The sequence below is a fragment of the Paramormyrops kingsleyae genome, chromosome 18, assembly GCF_048594095.1.
Source record: "Paramormyrops kingsleyae isolate MSU_618 chromosome 18, PKINGS_0.4, whole genome shotgun sequence".
Lineage (NCBI taxonomy): Eukaryota > Metazoa > Chordata > Actinopteri > Osteoglossiformes > Mormyridae > Paramormyrops > Paramormyrops kingsleyae.
In genome coordinates, this window is record NC_132814.1 from 23,833,447 (window position 1) to 23,854,989 (window position 21,543).

The 21,543-nt window shown below is 39.9% G+C and overlaps 1 protein-coding gene across 1 annotated transcript in view; it reads left to right on the forward strand.

Annotated features, from left to right (window-relative positions):
• tenm1 (teneurin transmembrane protein 1) overlaps positions 1-21,543 on the forward strand; it is a 132,962-nt gene that overhangs the window by 76,714 nt on the left and 34,705 nt on the right. The window contains exons 14-21 of the mRNA XM_023834221.2: positions 5,898-6,044; positions 7,008-7,224; positions 7,857-7,976; positions 8,397-8,658; positions 10,042-10,309; positions 13,814-13,957; positions 16,112-16,361; positions 18,579-18,599. Of these exons, the coding sequence (XP_023689989.2) occupies positions 5,898-6,044; positions 7,008-7,224; positions 7,857-7,976; positions 8,397-8,658; positions 10,042-10,309; positions 13,814-13,957; positions 16,112-16,361; positions 18,579-18,599 (1,429 nt within the window). The remainder of the gene's footprint in view (positions 1-5,897; positions 6,045-7,007; positions 7,225-7,856; positions 7,977-8,396; positions 8,659-10,041; positions 10,310-13,813; positions 13,958-16,111; positions 16,362-18,578; positions 18,600-21,543) is intronic.

Below are 21,543 nucleotides of genomic sequence, written 5' to 3' on the forward strand. Positions count from 1 at the left end.
TTGCATAGATCACATTTGAGGACCAAATTGCCCCCAAAGTGTAGTAAAACCTGAAATTTTCCTACTTTTGGGGACATTTTTTGAGGTCCCTATTTGGATAAACACTTTTAAAGCCTCTGATCACAAATTTTTCTGAACACATACAAATCGAATTTCAATGAAAAAGTTGGCCAAAATTTCACATCTGTTCACGACTATACGCTCGGGTGGTGAACAAAAGCACTGGCAAAGTCTTGCATTTCTGAAAAGTTTCAATACGCAGAAAAAGGCTAGTCACATTAGAAACGCTATTTCGTGAAGTCTGGTCCACCATCTAAACGGCTAAACACACCAGAAGCCCCTGAAATAGAAGAAATCACAAGACAGAAAACATTTTAACATCCCTCCATCACAGAGCCAGACTCGCCATCAAAACTGTAAGCTCCTCTAAACCCAGCTTATTGTACCTTGATACCTTGTACGTTGCTTTGGATAAGTCTGTTAAATGCTTTAAATGTAAATATAAATATTGTACAGTGTAAAGCCATGTAGCAGAAATGACTTGGGGTCAGTAATCCAGGAAACATGGAGGTGTACAGTAAATATCCATTGTCTTCCCAACATCAGTCACTGAATGGTATTAAAAAAGCACTGGAGAGTTCAAAGCATACAATTCTCACAGTCTAACAGCACCACCAACATTCAGATGTAAATGAGCTTGAGATGTAAATGCATGCTGGCTGACCAGATCACCCCCCCTGGAAAGAAAATATCCCTATTCCCTTTTATTGTCCTTGGTGATTTTAACAGAGTGAATCTACACCAGGAACTTCCTAAATACAGACAGCATATCGACTGCCCCACCAGGGACAACATCACACTGGACCACTGTTACACCATTTTAAAAGATGCCTATCGCTCTGTCCCCCGGGCAGCTTTAGGACATTCTGATCACTGTATGGTCCATCTTATTCCAATTTACAGGCAACAGCTTAAACGTGCCAAGCCTGTAGTCAAAACTGTGAAGAAGTGGACCAATGCAGCAAAGCAGAAACTGCAGGACTGTTTTGACTGCACTAATTGGACTGTCTTTGAAGCTGCATCTGATAATCTGGATGAGTTGACAGACACTGTGACATCATACATCAGTTTTTGTGAAGATGTGTGTGTCCCGACCAAGACCTTCTGCACATACAACAACAATAAACCATGGTTCACTCCCAAACTGCAACATCTTCACCAGGCCAAGGAGGATGCCTACAGAAGTGGTGACAGGGCCCTGTACAGGCAGGCCAGGAACACGCTGACCAGTGAGATCAAAGTGGCAAAAAGAAGCTACTCTGAGAAGCTGAAAGAACGGTTCTCAGCCAATGACCCTGCATCAGTGTGGAGAGGCCTGCGAGATATCACCAGCAACAGACGACCCCTACCCCCCGCTGAAGCAAACAAAGACCTGGCAGATGAGCTGAACAACTTCTACTGCAGGTTTGAGATAAACAGATTCACACCCCCCATCCACCCCACTCCAGAGACAATAACCCCCATCACACCTCGTACCCCCCTATCCTCCCCCCTGGAACTCAGAATACACAAAGCGGAAGTGAGCCGGCTGTTCCAGAAACAGAAAACCAAGAAGGCCCCGGGACCAGACGGTGTATCCCCCTCCTGCCTCAAAACCTGTGCTGATCAGCTGGCTCCCATCTTCACCCGCATCTTCAATAGATTCCTGGAGCTGTGTGTAGTTCCCTCGTGCTTCAAACGCTCCACCATTATCACGGTCCCCAGAAAACCCACCATTACAGGACTGAATGACTACAGACCTGTCGCCTTGACGTCTGTGGTCATGAAATCCTTTGAACGCCTGGTTTTAGCCCATCTAAAGGACATTACAGGACACCAGCTGTACCCCCTGCAGTTTGCCTATCGGGCAAACAGGTCGGTGGATGATGCAGTGAATATGGGGCTGCATTATATCCTGCAACATCTGGTCCGTCCAGGAACTTATGCCAGGATCCGATTTGTGGACTTTAGTTCGGCTAAACGAGCATAGATTTTAACGAGCAGTTAAAATCATTTCAGATCCGTCACATCCTGGACACAATCTTCTCCAGCTACCCCCCTCTGGCAGGCGCTACAGATCTGTTTACAAAAACTGTTTACACTCTACCTCGCACCTTAAAATTGCACAGTGTTACTCACCTGTGTATATTTATAATATTTATAATTTTTCACATTTGTATTGTATTTGTATTGTATTGTACTGTATTTGTACAGTATTTCTTGTATACGGTATTTTGTTTTTATAGTGTCACTTATTGTAGAGCTGGGTGATATGGCCTAAAAATAAAATCTCAGATTTTTTCACAAAAAATCTGATTTCCGATTTTAATCGATTCTCCCCTCCCCTACTCAAAATCAAACTACTTTATTTAGCTTTTTTTACTTTAAACCTGACCTTTAGGAGCAGTGTGTGGCTCAGTGGGCTAAGCTGTGTGCTTGTAATCAGAAAGTCACTGGTTCAAGCCCAGCCTCAGTATGTCTGCAGCTTCTTGAGCAAGGCCCCAACAGGTGGCCTTCACAGACAACTTATTCTTCAAAGATCAAGTTGAGGGAGGCATAAACACAATTTCCCCACGGGGATCAATAAAGTGTCAGTTATTATTGTGAACACTTTTAGAAAGGTTTCTCTATAGCTTATTTTAAAACTGGCAACAACACAATACACCCTCAAACTTATAAATAAAAGTAATAAGTAATATTGTAATAACAATAGAAAAAAAACACATAATTTTATCATGTCAGCTTAGTATTAAGTAAATACTTTATGCCATTGGGTTTGACATATTATATTACAATTACAATTACAAATTACAGAAGTAGCAACACCTTTCTTTGGGCACGTGCCATCTTTTCCCCTGTCATTGCCATGTTGTTAGTGAATCTGCTACAGTGTTAATTTACCCGTGAGGAATGGTGCATCGCATTAGTTCCGCATTTGGCGCTTGTGTGTAAAAAAAGTAATAAAATCGATTTCATGAAAACATATCGTCCTGAACTGTAAATTCGAATTAATCAATTAAATTGATTTATCGCCCAGCTCTAACTTATTGTTTGTGTATGAGAGAGTATCAAACTGTGGGAAACTAATTCCTTGTGTGCCCCAGCACACTTGGCGAATAAAAGCTGATTCTGATTCTGATTGCTGCAGCAGGTGAGGATCATGAACTCCCAATGACCTACAAATTCTTTAATCAATCAACAGTTACAGTATCAACAATCAATGGCTGGACAGTTGATACAGGGACAATGATCACAACACACATCAGAACAGCCTTCCCAAAGCCAACAAACTGAACCCTATTGAAAATTTGTGGACTATGCTTAAAATAAAGCACTTTAAAACAAATCAATATACTGTAGGACCAAAGTGTTGTACAAAGGATAAATAAGAATAGACAATAAACAAACCAATAAAGCATATTAAAATAAAATAAGTAAATAAAATAAATTAAAACAAAAATGAGCTTTTTTAAGTCATAGCAAAGACCATTCAATCATTTAACCCTGTAAAAAGAAAAGTAAAGTTTTTGTAAAGACAGCGCCATCTAATGGTATCACCCTGCAAGTGAATGAATGGGCGGGTTTATAGTCAAATATAGGCCCACCCCTAGAAGAAGGGGGGCTCTACCTTTCGGATGGTAATTGGAAGGAACTTGGCTGGGATTTGGCTGCCAGCCAGACTGGAGGGGAAATTTTAAGTGGCTGGATCTGTAATCACTGGCCTCCCAAAGAAGACATAATAATGGTTATAACCCATCTGCTACTCGAGAAAGCTTAATGTCCGAACGATAAGATATCACTAAATCCAGGATGACCTTATTTATGAGTGGGGCCTGTCACATGCTGCAACAAGTCGAATGAGTTTAATATTCTCATAAAATCTATGCTTCTATGTTCTGTCGCCATGCCTATATGAGTGTTACAATCAAAAGTTAATAAAACATTCAAAATCATAGTAAAATGTTAGTCAGAAAGTCCCCAAACTCATTAAGAAAACCCTAGTCAAGGCTAGGTGGATGATAGATAGCCAGCATAAACATGAACAGATTTATCACATTTGAGATGCATTGCAAGGTATTCAAATGTAGAGAAGTCCCGATAAGAAGTACAGTAGCTTAGTGCATATTATGAAACAAACATGCTCCCCCACCTCCCTTTCTGTTCAGCCCAGACACTTTGAAAAAACTCAAATTGGGAGGACATGTTTCATTAAGTACTGGGTCAGCCAAAATCTATCAAGCAAGGTCTCAATAAGGAAAATGACATCGAGATCCTGGTTTTCAATCTGCTGGCCTACTATGAAAGAATTGTTGCTGAGTGGGCATTCAGTACCACATATTTAAGAACCTGCAGTATCGGTTTGTCTTCAGGAAGGTTGGGACACTTTGCACGAATTAAATTATACTCATCTGAAGCTTTCTTCTGCCTCTATCTTATGCTGCCATGCCACCTGCTATTACAAATAGGGATAATTTAGCTGCTGGCATAGATTCTGACATATCAATTACTAACAGGTGGTAAATCTCATTCATATGGCACAGATCCTTATCCATCCCCCCAAGCACACTTCTACATATGCAAAGCACGTCTTTAGCAGGTGAATGTGGCTTTTGTTGAGTGACACTGTCTCTGATAATATTCCTGGATGGGTGAGAGATGTTGTACAACAGATTTGATTTAAGCATTTGTGCCCCAGAAAAGTGGAAGTACAACCCATCACGTTTAAACAGATATGTGCGTGGCCTTGACAGATTAAAGTTGTCAAAGAAACGTGCTTTGTGAGTCACACATGTAGACGTGAGCCGGTGTGCAGTCCCAGCAGGCTGCTGAAATTGCTGATCTCTCAGCCAACTGTGGGCAGTAGGCCTGATATGTGCAGCCGCACCGGGAGAGATGTAAGGAGCTGCAGTAGGTGGGCAAAGTTGTGTTTTAGAGCCTCAGACTGATTTTACTGTAGGATTTCTGTTATTTGAGTTGTAAGATGTCTTGGGTGTTTGCCACACATCCTCTTTTGTATTATGACCAAAAAAGTGTTTTTTGCTGGACCACAGCACCTCTTGCCACCCGACTGACTGTAAGGTGTGTTTTAGTTTTTAGTGATATGGACAAAATGATCTGTCCATAGCGTAAAGGTTTGTAGCTTCCTCAAAGGTGCAACTGGCCTTTTGAGTGCCTCACTTCCTCCGCATTCTTCTTGTGTGATCATCGAATTTGCAGGGTTGGTCTGATCTAGGCAAGCTTTGGATGGTGTGATATCTCATCCTGATGATGATTCCCATTGTACTACAAGGGATTGTTAAAGCCTGTGAGATCTTTGTGTACAGCCTCCTCCTAACTTCTGCCTTTCCAAAAACTTAATCTCCAAGCTCTTTTGAATGTGTCTTTCCACCCATTTCTCTCTTTGAAATGCACTGCAAAGCAGCAGAATCCTCTGGAGACAGCTGATTTTATCCAGAAGTAAAGTCAATACAGTTAATCACAGGTGGAGAGCAATTATCTTCTTGCGTGATCTGTTCAGTGATTGCTTTTATCTGATGAAGTTTACAGATGCATTTGGAAGGTATTTTACTGTTTTGATTTTATTAATTTCTTTTTTTTCTGAATATTTTTTTTCACCAGACTGTGGGATTATTGTCAGTGCTGTTTTATCTTTTTCAGTCTTAGGGGGCAATTGGATTAAAGGATTAATACACATATGGTATTAATCTTGAAAGAGTGAAAGACTTCCTATATGACTGTAACTAATTGATTAATGTAGAGGGTAACAAATATCAGTAAGAAATGTGTTTATGAAATTGAAGGTTTGGTACCATGGGTAATACGTTTAACTGGGCTTTTTTGTACCTGTTCTCTGGCAGATGGATGCCCAGGTTTGTGCAATGGCAATGGGAGGTGCACGATGGAGCACAATGAGTGGCACTGTATTTGCCAAGCCGGCTGGAGTGGCTCAGCGTGCAGTGTCACTATGGAGATGGAATGCAATGACAGCACTGACAATGATGGAGGTGAGCCCCCGTCAAACTGCGTTTACGTAATTTGCCTGTAAAGCAAACTACATTGAAGGCTAATTTTCTAGCAAATCAGAATCAGGATGGAGAAATGTATATGCCTGAAGTAGTGCCCCCTTGGATCTAAATGAATAAATTAGCCATAACTGGATTGTAACAGGGCTATTATCACCATTTAAAGGAGTAGTTCTCCCCAGAATAGTAGTTTTCGAGATTTCACTTGTAGAAATGTCTGCCTTCTCTAAAATATAATGGCAATAAATGGCATTATTTCTGTGGTGATTAAAGCGACAAAAAAATACATTTGAAAAACACAACAGCAATGTCTCTTACCAGAAATCATGGCTCGGTTACTTAAGATAATCCATAGTCGCTTGCAGTGAGCAGTTTTATGTAGGAACTGCTTACTTCTACCTTACTCCACACACCAACCATATCACTGTGCTGAAGTTAGTGCTGGGCCATTTATACTCATGACAACGTGACCTAGTGTAAATATCAATGGCGTCCTACTTTGCTGAGCTGTAACGTTAGCTAAGCACAGGGATGCTACCTGAACCAGCAGTATCGGTTTAGCAATGTTGGACTACTTACTCAACCTTACTTATTTTAACCACATACACATAAAATGTTATAGTAGTACACAGACCAAAGTCCAGAGCCCAGTTGCAGAATTGTTGATTTAGGTCTGGATCTTGGAGTTTGGAATACAGTATGTAGGGGAATATCATAATAAATGCTGAGTTAACAGCATTCAAAAATATGTTATCTGGTGCGTGAGACAGTGTGATGGCAATAGTAGTGGTGTTTATATGGACCTGGTTGCCCTGTATGCATAGTGGTTTGGATCCAGGGTGGGAGATGGGAGACAGCACAAGTGTGGACTGTCTGGGGGTGTCCAGGGTGGGGGGCTCAGGAAACACTGCTTTATAGTATAACATGGACCGCACTGTGTTTCAGACGGGCTGACAGACTGTGTGGACCCAGACTGCTGCCAACAGGACAACTGCCAGACCAGCCCATTGTGTGAAGGCTCTCCGGATCCCATGGACATTATACAGCAGAGCCCCCAGCCACTTGGGTCATCTTTCCCACACCTCTTCTTTGACCGCATCCGCTTCCTAATTGGCAAGAGCAGCACCCATGTGTTCCCTGCTGATGTTCCATTTGACAGCAGGTATGGCGAATTTCTCACTTGCCAGAATTTGTGGATCCTGAGCCTCAACACCTGTCAGTTGATCCAGTTTATTTTTTGTTCCTTCAAACCTTTAAGTTTGTTCTTAGAAGAAGTACTGCACAAAAGATTGTACTTAAAACTAATGCAGCTTTTAAAAAAATCATGGTTTGTGTGTCTCCAGCTTGGTTCAATATAATTTTGTTACAAAAATCCAGGTCATTCAAAATTAGTTATTTGGCACTCTGTGGCACATAATTACTCCATGCATGGATGGGGCTGTCATTGAAGAAATATAGGACTTATTTGTATAAATAGAAAAGTATATGCATAGAGATGTACATGTTTCCATGGAGGTTGATGGAGAGTGTTTTCAGATGTAAAAATTTTGAATATGCTGAATAAGAATTCACACATTAATATATTCTGCAAATTATACTACGTCCTTAGAAATTTAAAGTGTTCTGCTGCATGAACACTTCGTTCTTTAGGCCATTGCTGTGCCAGCTGGTTTTAGTAAGGTCAGGTATTTCTTATCCAATTTAGATATCCCAGCTGATGAAAACCTATTTCTTCTCACTTTATTGAATATGTAAATATAATTTCTCTGCCATGCTCCTGCTGATTCTTCATAGTCGTGCAGCTGTGATCCGAGGCCGGGTGGTTTTAGGGGATGAGACCCCATTGATGGGGGTCAACATCAGTTTCCTGCATCATGCTGAATATGGCTTCACTGTTAGTCGCCAGGATGGCAGGTATGGTTCTACGGCGGGGGGAACCCCATGGACATTATGGCAGGTCATCACAGGGAACACAACAGAGGCAACCCTGTTCCTGGAGTGCCAGTATCCAGCAGGTTTCCATCTTGCATGAACCACACCTGATCTCAGGCAGATAGTAATTTATCAGGTAGGATACAAAACCTGCTGGATACCGGCAGTCTAGCATTAAAATTGCCTTCCCCTGGTACACACAGATACATAATGAGCAATGAGCAATTTAGACTGTATGTCTTAAGACACAAGGGTTTTAAATCATTTACCAAACAAAAGACCATCCAACGCACATTTGCAAACAGATGCAATAACATGCATCTATAATAATATAGTTCTTTAAAGTAATATAGTACTAGACAGTGTTTGAAGCCATGTGTGATCGGAGGTGCTCTTTTTCAGCTTTGATCTGGTCGCTGCTGGCGGGATCTCCATGACACTGGTCTTCCAACGTACGCCATTTCTTACTAAGAGGCTCCCTGTTTGGTTGCCATGGAACCAGTTTGTGGTCCTGGACAAAGTCGTCATGGATAAAGTAGAACCTCAAGCCTCTACTTGTAACGTCAAGAATTTTGTGATCCCCTACCCCATTGTTCTACCCCCACCACTAACTCAGTTTGCAAGTACCTGTAGGGAAAGAGGACCAGTAGTCCCAGAACTGCAGGTATGAAAGGGATTGTTAAGTGTGGGTTAAAAAAATGATGGTATCTAACACATACCAGCTGCAGTGACTGTCTCTATGTGTGTATATTAGTTGTGTTTGACTGTAACCGACAGACAAAAAAAACATAAAACTCTGTAAACCAGAAGTAAAGATAGGATCATGAAAGACAATATTTTATAATTAGTGGTTTCATTTCGGCAGCACATACAACACGATTTCAGCTTCCTTTGAGTTACATGTAAAATAACCATCAGATTCATTCTGCAGAAATCTGTGTAACACCAATTAGAATAATGGCTTTAAGATTATTCATTTTGTGAGTTGTAAGCTTTCAGAACTTGTAAAGTTCAGGGGGTATGCTTACATTTTATAGATTGTTCTGTTAGACCATATGCATGTCATGGATTCTGTCACAGATAGAGTGTAAGGTTAAAGGACGTAGACTTGCTAATATTAGACAGGCATATTAACTTAAATTACTTCAGTAAATTACAGTATGTGCTAAATGTATAAATCATACCTACTGTTTGATGGTTGCTTTTATTTTTCAGCATTCTCATGCACATGTAACCTTCACATATCAAGACACAGTGCAATATCAAATAAAAAGTCAAAAAGCACTTTGTAACATAAAAACTGGTAATACAAAATGGTAAAACAAGTGCAAGAAAGTCATGTACTGTGGGATCGAAAAACACAACAGTGCCATATCACTGCATTTTATGTAATATGTTTTTAAATCATTTTGAAAGCTTGGATAACTTTTGCATGTGGTGGTTAATACGATGATCACATACATATATAGTTTTGGGTGTAAAATTATTTCAGTGGGAAATTATATCATCTATTTTTACCAACAAGACTAAAGCAACTGAAAATTGTGCCAAGTGATGACTATTATACAAAAGCATTTGCATACATGTACTGAAACATCTGGAAATTTGTGAGAAACAATGAGAAATGATGTTGTGCTGTGCAGAGTGACATTATGGTGTGGGGATTGTTGTTTTGCAAATGTTAGTTATCAGTTGAGAAAAACTGTCAAGGAAAAACTGTAATATACATTAGTAACAAACATTAAATGATTATAAGATTATAATGTTTGTTATTAATGTGTATTACAGCTGTAATGTTGTTCACTGAACATATTATGAATGCAGTGTTTTAATTAAGAGATGTTGAGGTATACTTACATGGTACTTATGAATGTTCCATGAATGCATAATGATTGCATTTTGAAGGTGCAGTTAATGTAAAGCACTAACCAGTATTTTGTATAACGATTCAATGGTTGCTTTTATTTTTATATTTTTATTGAGAGGTAGAGGTAGCAGAATATTATAGGAGTGGTTTCATCATGCAAGTCTGGTTTGGGGTTTCCAGGCTGTACAGGAAGAGATCAACATCCCTGGTAGCTACATGAAGCTGAACTACCTGAGCACACGTTCCCCAGGATACAAGTCGCTCCTGCGTGTCCTTCTCACTCAATCTGTCATCCCTACCGGCCTGGTTAAAGTACATCTCACGGCAGCTGTTGAGGGACGTGTCTTCCAGAAGTGGTTTCCAGCCGCTCCCAGCTTGGTCTATGTCCTGGCCTGGAATAAGACTGACATTTATGGGCAGAAGGTCTATGGCTTGGCTGAAGTAATAGGTACGTTTTTTTTTAAATATGTAGCGTTAAACAACAAATACATGTGCTACTAAAGAATGACTGCACAATCACAGAATGCACAGTTTGTTTGGTGGCTATTCATATAGTTGAAGACCCCTCAAAAGAATCATCACTTCTGCAGTGACTACCAGCTTTAAAAGATCGCTTTGCAGTATTCTGTTGTCTATTTTATGTCATTCTCATACCATACTTGCTTCAGAGAATTCCAAATTCAGTCCATCTTTTTCTGTGCTGTGCATGATGCATGCATTCAGGCTTTAGCAGATAACTTAATGTGCATTGCCGTCATACACTGACAGTGTAATACAGATAATATAATTTGTTTCACTGAGCCAAAGCACACTTGCTTTTCCTATACTCCACAAATCCATGAAAATGTCAATCATAGTAAATAGTGCCAGATTATCTATTGCACAGTGTAGCAGTTATCAGGATATTAATGTGTTCCCTTTAGTTCATAAAGTGTCTTCCAGGTATCTTCCCCCCCATAGTTCTTCCAGGTACTAGCAATAAATAATTATCTATTCGTACTGGTGTTTGTACTGTATAACTGGCTCCAGCAATTCTGATTAATGCTGCAGACCTTACATGTACAAAACATTATAGAAGCATATGCTTGAAATAGAGTGACCAGACGACTCAAAATAAAACCTATGAGTTTGTCCATTGCATCTACTTCAATAAGCATACAGTAGATTGTCAAAGAAAACTCTTCACTCTATTCAGAATTGCAAGCAATGGGGATTTTAACAGTGTAAGACGGACTGTGCCCCAACTATCATTGAGTGAGACCTTCACAATGGTCTTTTTTATGTTCTTCCTGTACTCCATGCATCCTTCATAGCTTGTCAAATCAGCCATATGTGGTTTAGGCCAGGACAGAAAATCAACAGAAATAGATTGCCCGAAAAGTACCCCCCCCCCCCACACATACACACACAGTGATTTCCCCCCACAGTCCCGTGTCCCGTGGTATAATTTCTTTAGCGAAACAACAAGTTCCTGAGAGGCTCAGTATATGACATGAACCAAGTCTGTCCAGGTACAGTGTTTTAAGTTGTAACCTTTCAAGGTTTGACAAGACTGAGACATAGATTTGAGGGAGAATAGACCAAAAAATCCTGCAAAATGCCTTCAATCTTGTATATTGGGGGGCTAAGCCATGTGCCTGTAATCACAAGGTCGCCAGTTCAAGCCCAGCCTCAGCACATCTGCAGGTCCTTGAGCAAGACCCTCAACCCCCAGCTCCCTGGGCGCCACTACAGGTGGCTGCCCTTCACAGACAACTTGCTCTAAAGAGCAAGGGAGCTGAGGGAGGCGTAAAAACAATTTCCCCATGGGGATCAATAAAGTATCAATTATTATTATTATATAGGGCAATCTATAGTTACTCATGTGAAAGTTCAGTATAACCCAAGTGCAGAGAGACCCATAAAATACAATAATCATCACAACCTACTACAACTGGGATATGGCACTACTACTTTTTACATTTAAAAAAACAAGAAATTGTCATTGTAATTAATGATTTTCTGAATAGAAAATGCCTTTATTTTTCATATGGGCAGCAAATATGTTTTTTCATATCCCATCTCGCTCTTCCATGACAGGCACAGACACTTATATTCATGTATTTCGTTTAAGTTCGTGGCCCAGTCACAATACATTTGAATATCTGTGGAATATTCAATATAACAACAAAAAGATCCACTGCCATTCCATGCAGCATTGCTGTGGCAAGCACTGGAGACAGCATCAACGAACATCCCTTTTTTGACCAAAATGTCCTACTAGAGAATTTTGTGAGTTTATAAATGTGGATATTTGGAGTGTGAATATTGTTTTTCTCACATACACTATTCTTGATATATGCTTTTATTGCGTAACAGTTTAATGTATGCAGGGTAGTAAGTCTGTATCCAGATGGGAGCTCTTCCACAGGCAAGTAATGATACCAGTGATTCCTGGAAAAGGCCTCCAAGGTCTGACAGTATAAAAACTCCTCTGTTCCCATGTCCTCTCATAGGCTATGCAAATCTGTAATGAGCTATGCGGTGTTTTAATACAGTACACAGATGTTTTGTTACATATGCTATTTGAAGGTGAGTTTAAGGTGACTATAATGATTCATCCATTTTCTATACTCACTTGTCCTATGCAGGATCACAGAAACCTGGAGCCAATCCATAAGCTAAAGACGTAAGACAGGGAATAAAGCAGGCAGGGCGCCAACCTATTCTCACACGCAGGCAATTTGTCAACTGCAATACACCTTTTCAAACTGGGGGGGGGGTATCCAGAACACGCAAACTCCACATATGCAGAGCTGGCCAGAAACTTGAACCCAGGATTCCAGAGATGTGAGGCAGCTGTGTAGCCACTGCACCACCATGCCACCCAGCTGTAATGATAATACCATAATTACTACATCATTTTCAATACATTTTCTGCTACCGCTTGTCTTATTCAGGGGTGCAGGGGGGCCGTAGCTTATTCCAAAGCAAGGCAGGGAACAACCCAATATGGGGCACCAGCCACGACAATACAGGGGGCAAAGACTAGAACCCTGGTCCCAGAGGTGTAAGGCAACAGTGCAAACTACTGTGCCACTGTGCTGCCCCTTGTGTGTAAAATTACGAACTGCTATTTTTTTGTGCTTTGGCAGCATGGAGAGTCAGTGGGCAGTTAGGCAAGTTTGTCCATTGTATTTGTCCATTGTATATTCCTGTGCTCTGCAATAGAGCGGCATCTCATCTTGGGTGTTTCCCTGCTTTTCTTGGATGGGCTCTTTGTACTTGATAAGCTGTTACAAAATGTATGGGGATCTGTACTTATACAGTACGCTACAGAGTGAAAAGGCGATCTTTGCTAGAGGAACATTGATTTACATGAACATTTTTATATTTTGAAGACAAAATAATGCATTTTGCAATACTTCCTGTTAGTGTATGTTTTAGGTCATAGTGTTATGTATGTTTATCGGATGAGAACTTTTGCCATTGCTTGGTAGTATGAGTTTATTCTGAGGTACTTTTTGGTGGTTTTGGTGCATTTTGGAGCTGAGATTAACTGTTGGGCTAAGCTGCATATTGGTGATATTGGTGGAACTGTGTGAAGAGTTTTGAAAAAGTGACTTTAGTATGAAAAAATGCTTGTTTGCAATTGTATAAAACTACAATTGTCTGGCACTGAAAGCATTATTCATGAAGAAAGGCTCAATAAAGTACAGAAAGAATGGGCTTCGCTCCTAGTGATATAACACCATTATCAGAGTGCTGGAACGCAAAAAAGAATCAATCAAGTATGACATGAAGAGGTTGCACTTTGCTTATATGCAACGTCTCTATGGAGACATTGAATAAAATCGTATTAAGGAAAGTGCGGCCTCTTCTTGTCATACATTAAGAAAGGCTGCAACACTCAAATTAGTTTATGAATTAGTTGTTAAACTGAAATCAAATGATGATTGTGTTTTTCTTTCAGTGACTGTCGGCTATGAGTACGAGTCGTGTCCTGATTTCGTTGTCACGGAAAAGAGGACGACATTGGTGCAAGGCTTTGAGATGGTTCCTTCCAACTTAGGTGGCTGGTCACTGGATAAGCATCACACTCTCAACTTGCAAAGCGGTATGGATTCAAACTCTTTCCTTTTGCTGCATACACTGCGGGCACCTAGCCGTGTACAAAAATTATGGGTTTGAACCCCCCAAAATTTGTTTACCACCGACCAGGCATGCAGGCAGTCACATAAATTATTAGTTTGAACCCCCCCTCTAAAAATGCTTCCGTCCCCCAGCTGGCAACATTCACCAATGGGAACCCCCCCCCCCAATTTGGCATATTCTACCAAGGGGGACATCCCCCCAAAATGTATTTCTAGCTACAGGCCTTATATACTCTAATGGATTCATGTATCTGTTATAGCAAAATTTTCTGAAAAAAGTGACCCAGGGCAGTGTTCAAGCAGTGAACAAGGGCTATAAATGATTTATATGACAGCAATAGTGTATATCTGTGGAGTCCCACTCAAGACATAGCAATGAAAAATACATATATTGTGGCCACGTTTTACTAAATCGTCCCCACAATATATTTAAATGAGGCCACTATACTGTATATAATTTTTGCTATCATTCCCACAATATATTAAAACATGGGTACAATATATATAATTATTATGGTTATGTCATGAGCTGGGCTCCATATATATCCCTCCATTCAGGTCTTTACTTTTCAGCAGGGTAGTAAACAGATTACTCTTGTAAAGACCTTGATTAGTGAAGACTCCCAATGTGCTAGCATGTGCAGAGGAAGCACCATAGTGTACGGTTGGAGTAAATGGAATTTGCGGTGTTGGGGTTTAACAAACATTTTTGTGTTGAGATTGATTTACAAAAAGTAATGTTTCGGGATTTATGGGAGATTTAATACTTAATGCATATGATATTTACCAAGTGTGGTAACAAAGCTACCATATTTGAGAAAAAGGTTTAGAAAGATGTACGTTACTTAAAATAAGGAAAAGGCAGAACTACACACTCAGAGGCCACTTTATGGTTTTTCTCAATTGCTTTGGCGCATTCGTGAAACACACCTGGGGCTGTGATTGGCTCAGTGGGCTATGACTGCCTGTGATGGGAAGGTGGCCGGTTTAAGCCCTGGCAGAATACTCACATGCTCCTGGGCACCACACATTCACTGAGCCTGCGCTCTGACCCCCAAGCTATGGAGAGCAAGACAGAGCTGGCAAACAGTATAGTTCTAATGTACCTGTACTTGTTCAAATGGCAATTAAAATATTATTACATACATGACTTTCTTATTACTTTATGTGTATATCTCAGAAGAGTTTATATACAGCACAGCACTATGGTTAGGCAGCAAATGGCCATAGCGCACCAATAATATTAACTCACATCTCAAAAGAAAATAATTCTCTCAGTGAACACATTTGCAATTTGTGGGAAACAATGAGTCACGATGTTCTGCTGTGCATAAGTGATGTCATGGTGTGGGGATTACACTCATTGTTTTTCAAATGTCAGTTATCATTTGAGACATGTGCCAAAGCAATTGAGAATAAAATGTATTAGGTACACCTAACTAGTACTGGGTAAGCCCTTCTTTTAACCTTCAGAACTTCAGAAGGGTGGATTAGTGGTGCATTCTGAGAACCCATTTTGTACATTTTTCCCCAAGCTGTTCATTTTGCACTGTTAGCATTTTCTGACCACCATTGTTAACAAGGTGTTTTCACTCGCAAAACTTCTGTTGTCTGGGTGTTTCCCTGTGAACTCTTGACAGTGTGGTGGATGAAAATCTCGGGAGAGTGACTGTTTCTGATATGCTGGAACCACCATATCACGAGCCAGCACTCACAACATATTCATAACCACTTGGATCATGTGTTTTTTAGCTTTTGTAATGTTCAGCCAACCAGTGAGTGATTCATTTGGCCTGCATGCTGTATGTATTCAGCTGCAGCCACATTGTTTGTTGGGTGAGGAGCACGTTCTTTGTACTGTACTATTAAGCAGCTGTGTGCAATAAACAGGCCACTGAGTTAAAATGTTTTTTTGGAAAAAGGAATCCTCCATGACAGAACAATTTCTGGACCTGTCAAAGCTATTTGTGGATGTTCCAATTTATATAGACAATTAGAAATTCACACACCAGTGCTGTAAACATTGTTGTGCAATAGCCTTCACATGAACTCCCTTTTTGCCCTTATAAATACCACCTTTATAGTGGCATCTTTCTTGTTCTCTTTTTATGACACAGGTATTTTGCATAAAGGAAATGGGGAGAATATCTTCATATCTCAGCAGCCTCCGGTCATCAGCACAGTTATGGGGAATGGGCAAGTGCGGGCCATCTCCTGTGCCAGCTGCAATGGGCCACCATTGAACAACAAACTCTTTGCCCCAGTTGCCATTGCTTGTGGTGCTGATGGAAGCATTTATGTTGGAGACTTCAACTTTGTAAGGCGGATTCTCCCAAATGGATATGCTCTTAGCATTTTAGAACTCAGGTACTGTTTACTATACATGTGATTATTTGATACACCTTTACTTATTATATGTGTGCGCATAAATATACACACACACACACACACAGTACTGTGGTACAAAAGTCTTAGTCAAAGAAAATGTTTAAGGCTGAGTAGTAAATATATATCATCTGAACATTAGGACATATGCAAACACAATGAAAACTAAACAAACATTTCTTCTGATCTCTAAAAATTTGCCTTGTTGGATGGTGAGGTAAACACTACTTTGGTTCCCAAAACTCTCCTTAGTGGTGCCTCAGCAATACCATGGATTTGTTCAATTTCACAACCAGCTCAATTAGTTAATTGATTGATTAGTTAGTTAGTTGATTGGTTAGTTAGTTAAAACCCTTTATGAGGTATTGATTAGCTAAACACAGTGTGCTACTGGTCGAGTTAGTGGTGTATTGGACGGTAGCTGTAAATACTGGGGTAGCTTAACTTGGGGTGACTTTAGTCATGGCCAAAAGTTTTGAGAATGACACAAGTATTGGTTTTAACAAAGTTTGCTGCTTTAGTGTTTGTAGATTTTTTTGTCAGATGTTTCTATGGTATACTGAAGTATAATTACAAGCATTTCATAACTGTCAATGGCTTTTATTGACAATTACATGACATTTATGCAAAGAGTCAGTATTTCCTGTGTTGGCCCTTCTTTTTCAAGACCTCTGCAATTCGCCCTGTCATGCTGTCAATCAACTTCTGGGCCAAATCCTGACTGATGTCAGTCCATTCTTGCATAATCAATGCTTGGAATTTGTCAGAATTTGTGGGGTTTTATTTGTCCATCCACCACTTGAGGATTGACCGCAAGTTCTCAGTGGAATTAAGGTCTGGAGAGTTTGCTGGCCATGGACCCAAAATGTCGCTGTTTTGATCCCCGAGCCACTTAGTTATCACTTTTGCCTTATGGCACGGTGCTTCATCATGCTGGAAAAGGCATTGTTCATCCCCAAACTGTTCTTGGATGGTTGGGAGAAGTTGCCCTTGGGGGATATTTTGGTACCATTCTTTATTCATGGCTGTGTCCTTTGGCAAAATTGTGAGTGAGCCCACTCCCTTGGCTGAGAAGCAGCCCCACACATGAATGGTCTCAGGATGCTTTACTGTTGGCATGACACAGGACTGATGGTAGCTCTCATCTTTTCTTCTCCGGACAACCTTTTTTCCGGATGCCCCAAACAATCAGAAAGGGGATTCGTCAGAGAGAATGACATTATCCCAGTCCTCAGCAGTCCAGTCCCTGTACCTTTTGCAGATCATCAGTCTGTCCCTGATGTTTTTCTTGGAGAGAAGTGGCTTCTTTGCTGCCCATCTTGACACCAGGCCATCCTCCAAAGGTCTTCACCTCACTATGTGTGCAGATACACTCTCACCTACCTGCTGCCATTCCTGAGCAAGCTCTGCACTGGTGGTGCCCCGATCCAGCAGCTGAACCAACTTTAGGAGATGATCCTGGTGCATGCTGCACTTGCTTGGGTGCCCTGAAGCCTTCTTCACAACAATTGAACCTCTCTTCTTGAAGTTCTTGATGATCTGATAAATGGTTGATTTAGGTGCAATCATACTAGCAGCAATATCCTTACCTGTGAAGCACTATCTGTGCAAAGCAATGATGACTGCATGCATTTCTTTGCAGGTAACCGTGGTTAACAGAGGAAGAACAATGATTTCAAGCACCACCCTCCTTGTAAAGCATCCAGTCTGCTATTCTAACTCAATCAGCATGACAGTGTGATCTCCAGCCTTTTCCTCATCAACACTCTCACCTGTGTTAACGAGAGAATCACTGAAATGATGTCAGCAGGTCCTTTTGTGGCAGGGCTGAAATGCAGTGGAAATGGGTTTTTTGGGATTAAGTTCATTTTCATGGCAAAGAGGGACTTTGCAATTAATTGCAATTTATCTGATCACTCTTCATAACATTCTGGAGTAAATGCAAATTGCCATCATAAAAACTGAGGCAGCAGATTTTGTAAAAATGTATATTTGTGTCATTGTCAAAACCCTTGGCCACGGCTGTAGGAGAGATTTTGAAATGCTTAAGCTGATGCACTTTGACAGACATACACACACATATTTCCACACACACATAGTTCCACACAACCATAGTTCTAGACCTACAGTACATGAAGATCATTTTAAGTAAAACTAATGATTTGTTCTTTCTTCCTTCCTTACCTGGCATTCTGGTAGAAATCGAGATGTAAGGCACAGGTATGTTGGTAATCTTTTTTTTATTATTATTTAATTCGTGCTACACAATTTCTGTCACTTTTAAGATTTTGGTTAAATATTCTCAAACAGACTCCTGCAATGAAATGGTAATTTTTCTAATTTTTTTACACAACAGCAAAGTAAAAATTAAAGTATTCATTATTCATTATTAACAGTTAAAATTCACTTCTGATCATGCACATTTACTGTGTACTGTGTTATTACTGTACTTTAGACTACTTTATCCTCATTCAAAAATATTGCGTAGAATCATTTTAAATCATTTGTATTATGTAGGTTATTTTAAAAATACTTAAAATAAAACCTAGAAAGTCAGATTATGTAACAAATAAAATTAATACCATATTTTAGAGACTTTAATATCTGTTCTGAAATTAACTGCAATATTAGCCAATATCTGGTCAGAAAACAAATATGATTCTCTGAGCTTAATAGCACAAAAATTAATCGATATATACCAGACAGACAGTCTGGACTGAATGTATTCTTGTTGGTGACTGTAAGTGGATTTCTCGGGCTCGTATTTTCTGAAAAGTAGACGAGGCCTTAGCTTAACTGCCAGGCAGCAGTTAGCCAGAAAGTCAAGAATCCAGCTGCAAAGGGGCTGTTTGAGACCCTGATCAGGTAACAACAACCTAGCCAGTGATTTAAAATACATACAAAGTAAAATATAGGTGTATGTTGAAAGCTGAGCTATAGTCGATGAATAGCATTCATGTCGTTCAAAATATGTTGTCTGGTGTTTGAGGTGAGTTAGGGCAATATGAAGGGTAGGGGAGATGGATTTCTTTGTGGATCTGTTTGCCTTGTAGGCTTATTGGTTTGAGTCCATAGAGACTGGGATGATGGATTTGCATTAGGAGCAGTCTCTCAAAGCATTTCATGGTGATGGGGTGATGGCAAGTGAGCAAACATGATTCAGATTACTGACAGATGTATATTTTGTCAGTTGTGTGATGATGCTTGACTTGAAAGGGCCGGTACAAAGTCAGATATGTAAGGGCTAATACACGTCAAGCCGTGAATTATACATTTTCCACATGGTTGTGGAGGCAAAGAACCACGTGCCGTGGAACAGAGGGCGGTCGGCTAAGTGCATTAACCCGCTTATACCGCAGTTGTCACACATTTAGCTAACATTTGTGAAAACAGTATTTTTACGTTTATGGACCAAATATACATTTATTACTAGATTACTATTTAGCCTTAGGCAGTATTATGGTGACACAGAATATCGCCAAATTACCTTTGGCAAAATTGTATGTTGAGTGACCAAAATGTCCAAGATTTCAAAATACCAGAATCTTTACTATATCTGGAATATATTCCGTTGCTAAGGCTTTATGTATGGGGCTATTATTGTAGCGAAATTATTTGCAAATGTGTATGGAGAGTTGCTTGACTGTATATCAGTCCGTATGTGTGTAATCAAATTTGTAATTGTGTAAAAGAATTTGTAAATGTGTATTCAGAATCCATGCTCGTAATCAGATTTGTAAACATGCAAAATAATCTCTAAATGTGTAATGAGATTTGCAAGGGTATTGAAATTTGTTCGTGTGTAGACAAATCTGTAAATGCGTGCATAGATTTATGAATGCATAGACAAATCTGTTAATGTGTATATAGGAATTAATTGCTAAAAAGTATTTTGCTCCAAGAACTGTAAATACAGACAAGTCATCAGTTACAACTCAGGCGGATCTCTCAATTGGCTGTCTTTCTGCACATGATTTTTGCTACACTTCTGTTGTGGCAGTTCTGCAAATGCATGTGAAGATTTGTCTGTACCGACCAGGTTTTGAGGGCTTAGGGCTTAACGCTGTCCCGCTGGCAAGCTTTAGGGGGCTTAAGTGAGGAACAGTGTCAGAGTATAAACCATGAGACAGTATGCATTTACAAATTCTTTTAAAAATATACAAATCTGATTACATACATACAGACAATCACACAAGTCTCCATACACATTTGCAAATAATTTTGCTACAGTAATAGCCCCATATTTATGCCAGTCTTAGCTTGTAAATCCAAAGACTGGTTTCTATGTACAAATGTGTAAGTCAAATGTGAAGTCACTGTAGCATACAGTATGTGGGGAAATGCACTCCGACACGTGCATTATAAGTCTTTGAAAGCACAGCTGTGGAGGCAAAGAAATGTAAATGTGGATATTCATTCATTGTTTCATTTATTTAGCTTTATGTGCCTCCTGATATTCAGCTGCATTATGGGTAAAACCCAACTTATTTACCGATAAAATCTAGACTTCATACCATCTCATTTAAGCAGGTGAAACACTAAAGTATGACTATATTACAAGTGCCTCACATCAGTAAATAAGTTTGGTATTTAATCACTGACCACAGGTCCTGGTCCTCAGCCTGAAGCAGTGTTGTCTTCTTGACCTGTAGCAATTTCTTTGCTTTTATAATTTTTGTTACTAACATTTGTTAGAACTAAAGACCATAACTGCATATTGATTTACTTCTGTGATTCGCCTGACTGGCACTAAAATACAATACAAGGGCTATTTACAGTTATAAGACAGGGGCTATTTACAATTGCCCGTGGGCATGCGGGAATATGATCATTACACTGCGCTGCACTACCTCCCCCTCAAAGGTCAACTGTCCCCATGACCACCACCCCTTTGTGTCTTATTTTAATCATAAAAAATGTATTCATTTGACAATAGATACAGTTAGCTAGATGGTTAGCTAATTTTCGCCACAATGTTTTCTTTTTGCGTTGATTTAGCCTTATGTAGCAACAACAACCTAGCCAGTGATTTAAAACACATAAAGTAAAATATAGGTCTAGGTGACGAAAGGGCTGTCAGAGTTCCATATATTATCTGCTTTGTTAAAAAAAAAACATGCTAAGGGTAGTCTTAAGCCATGTATAAAGAGAGAGGATAAAATTA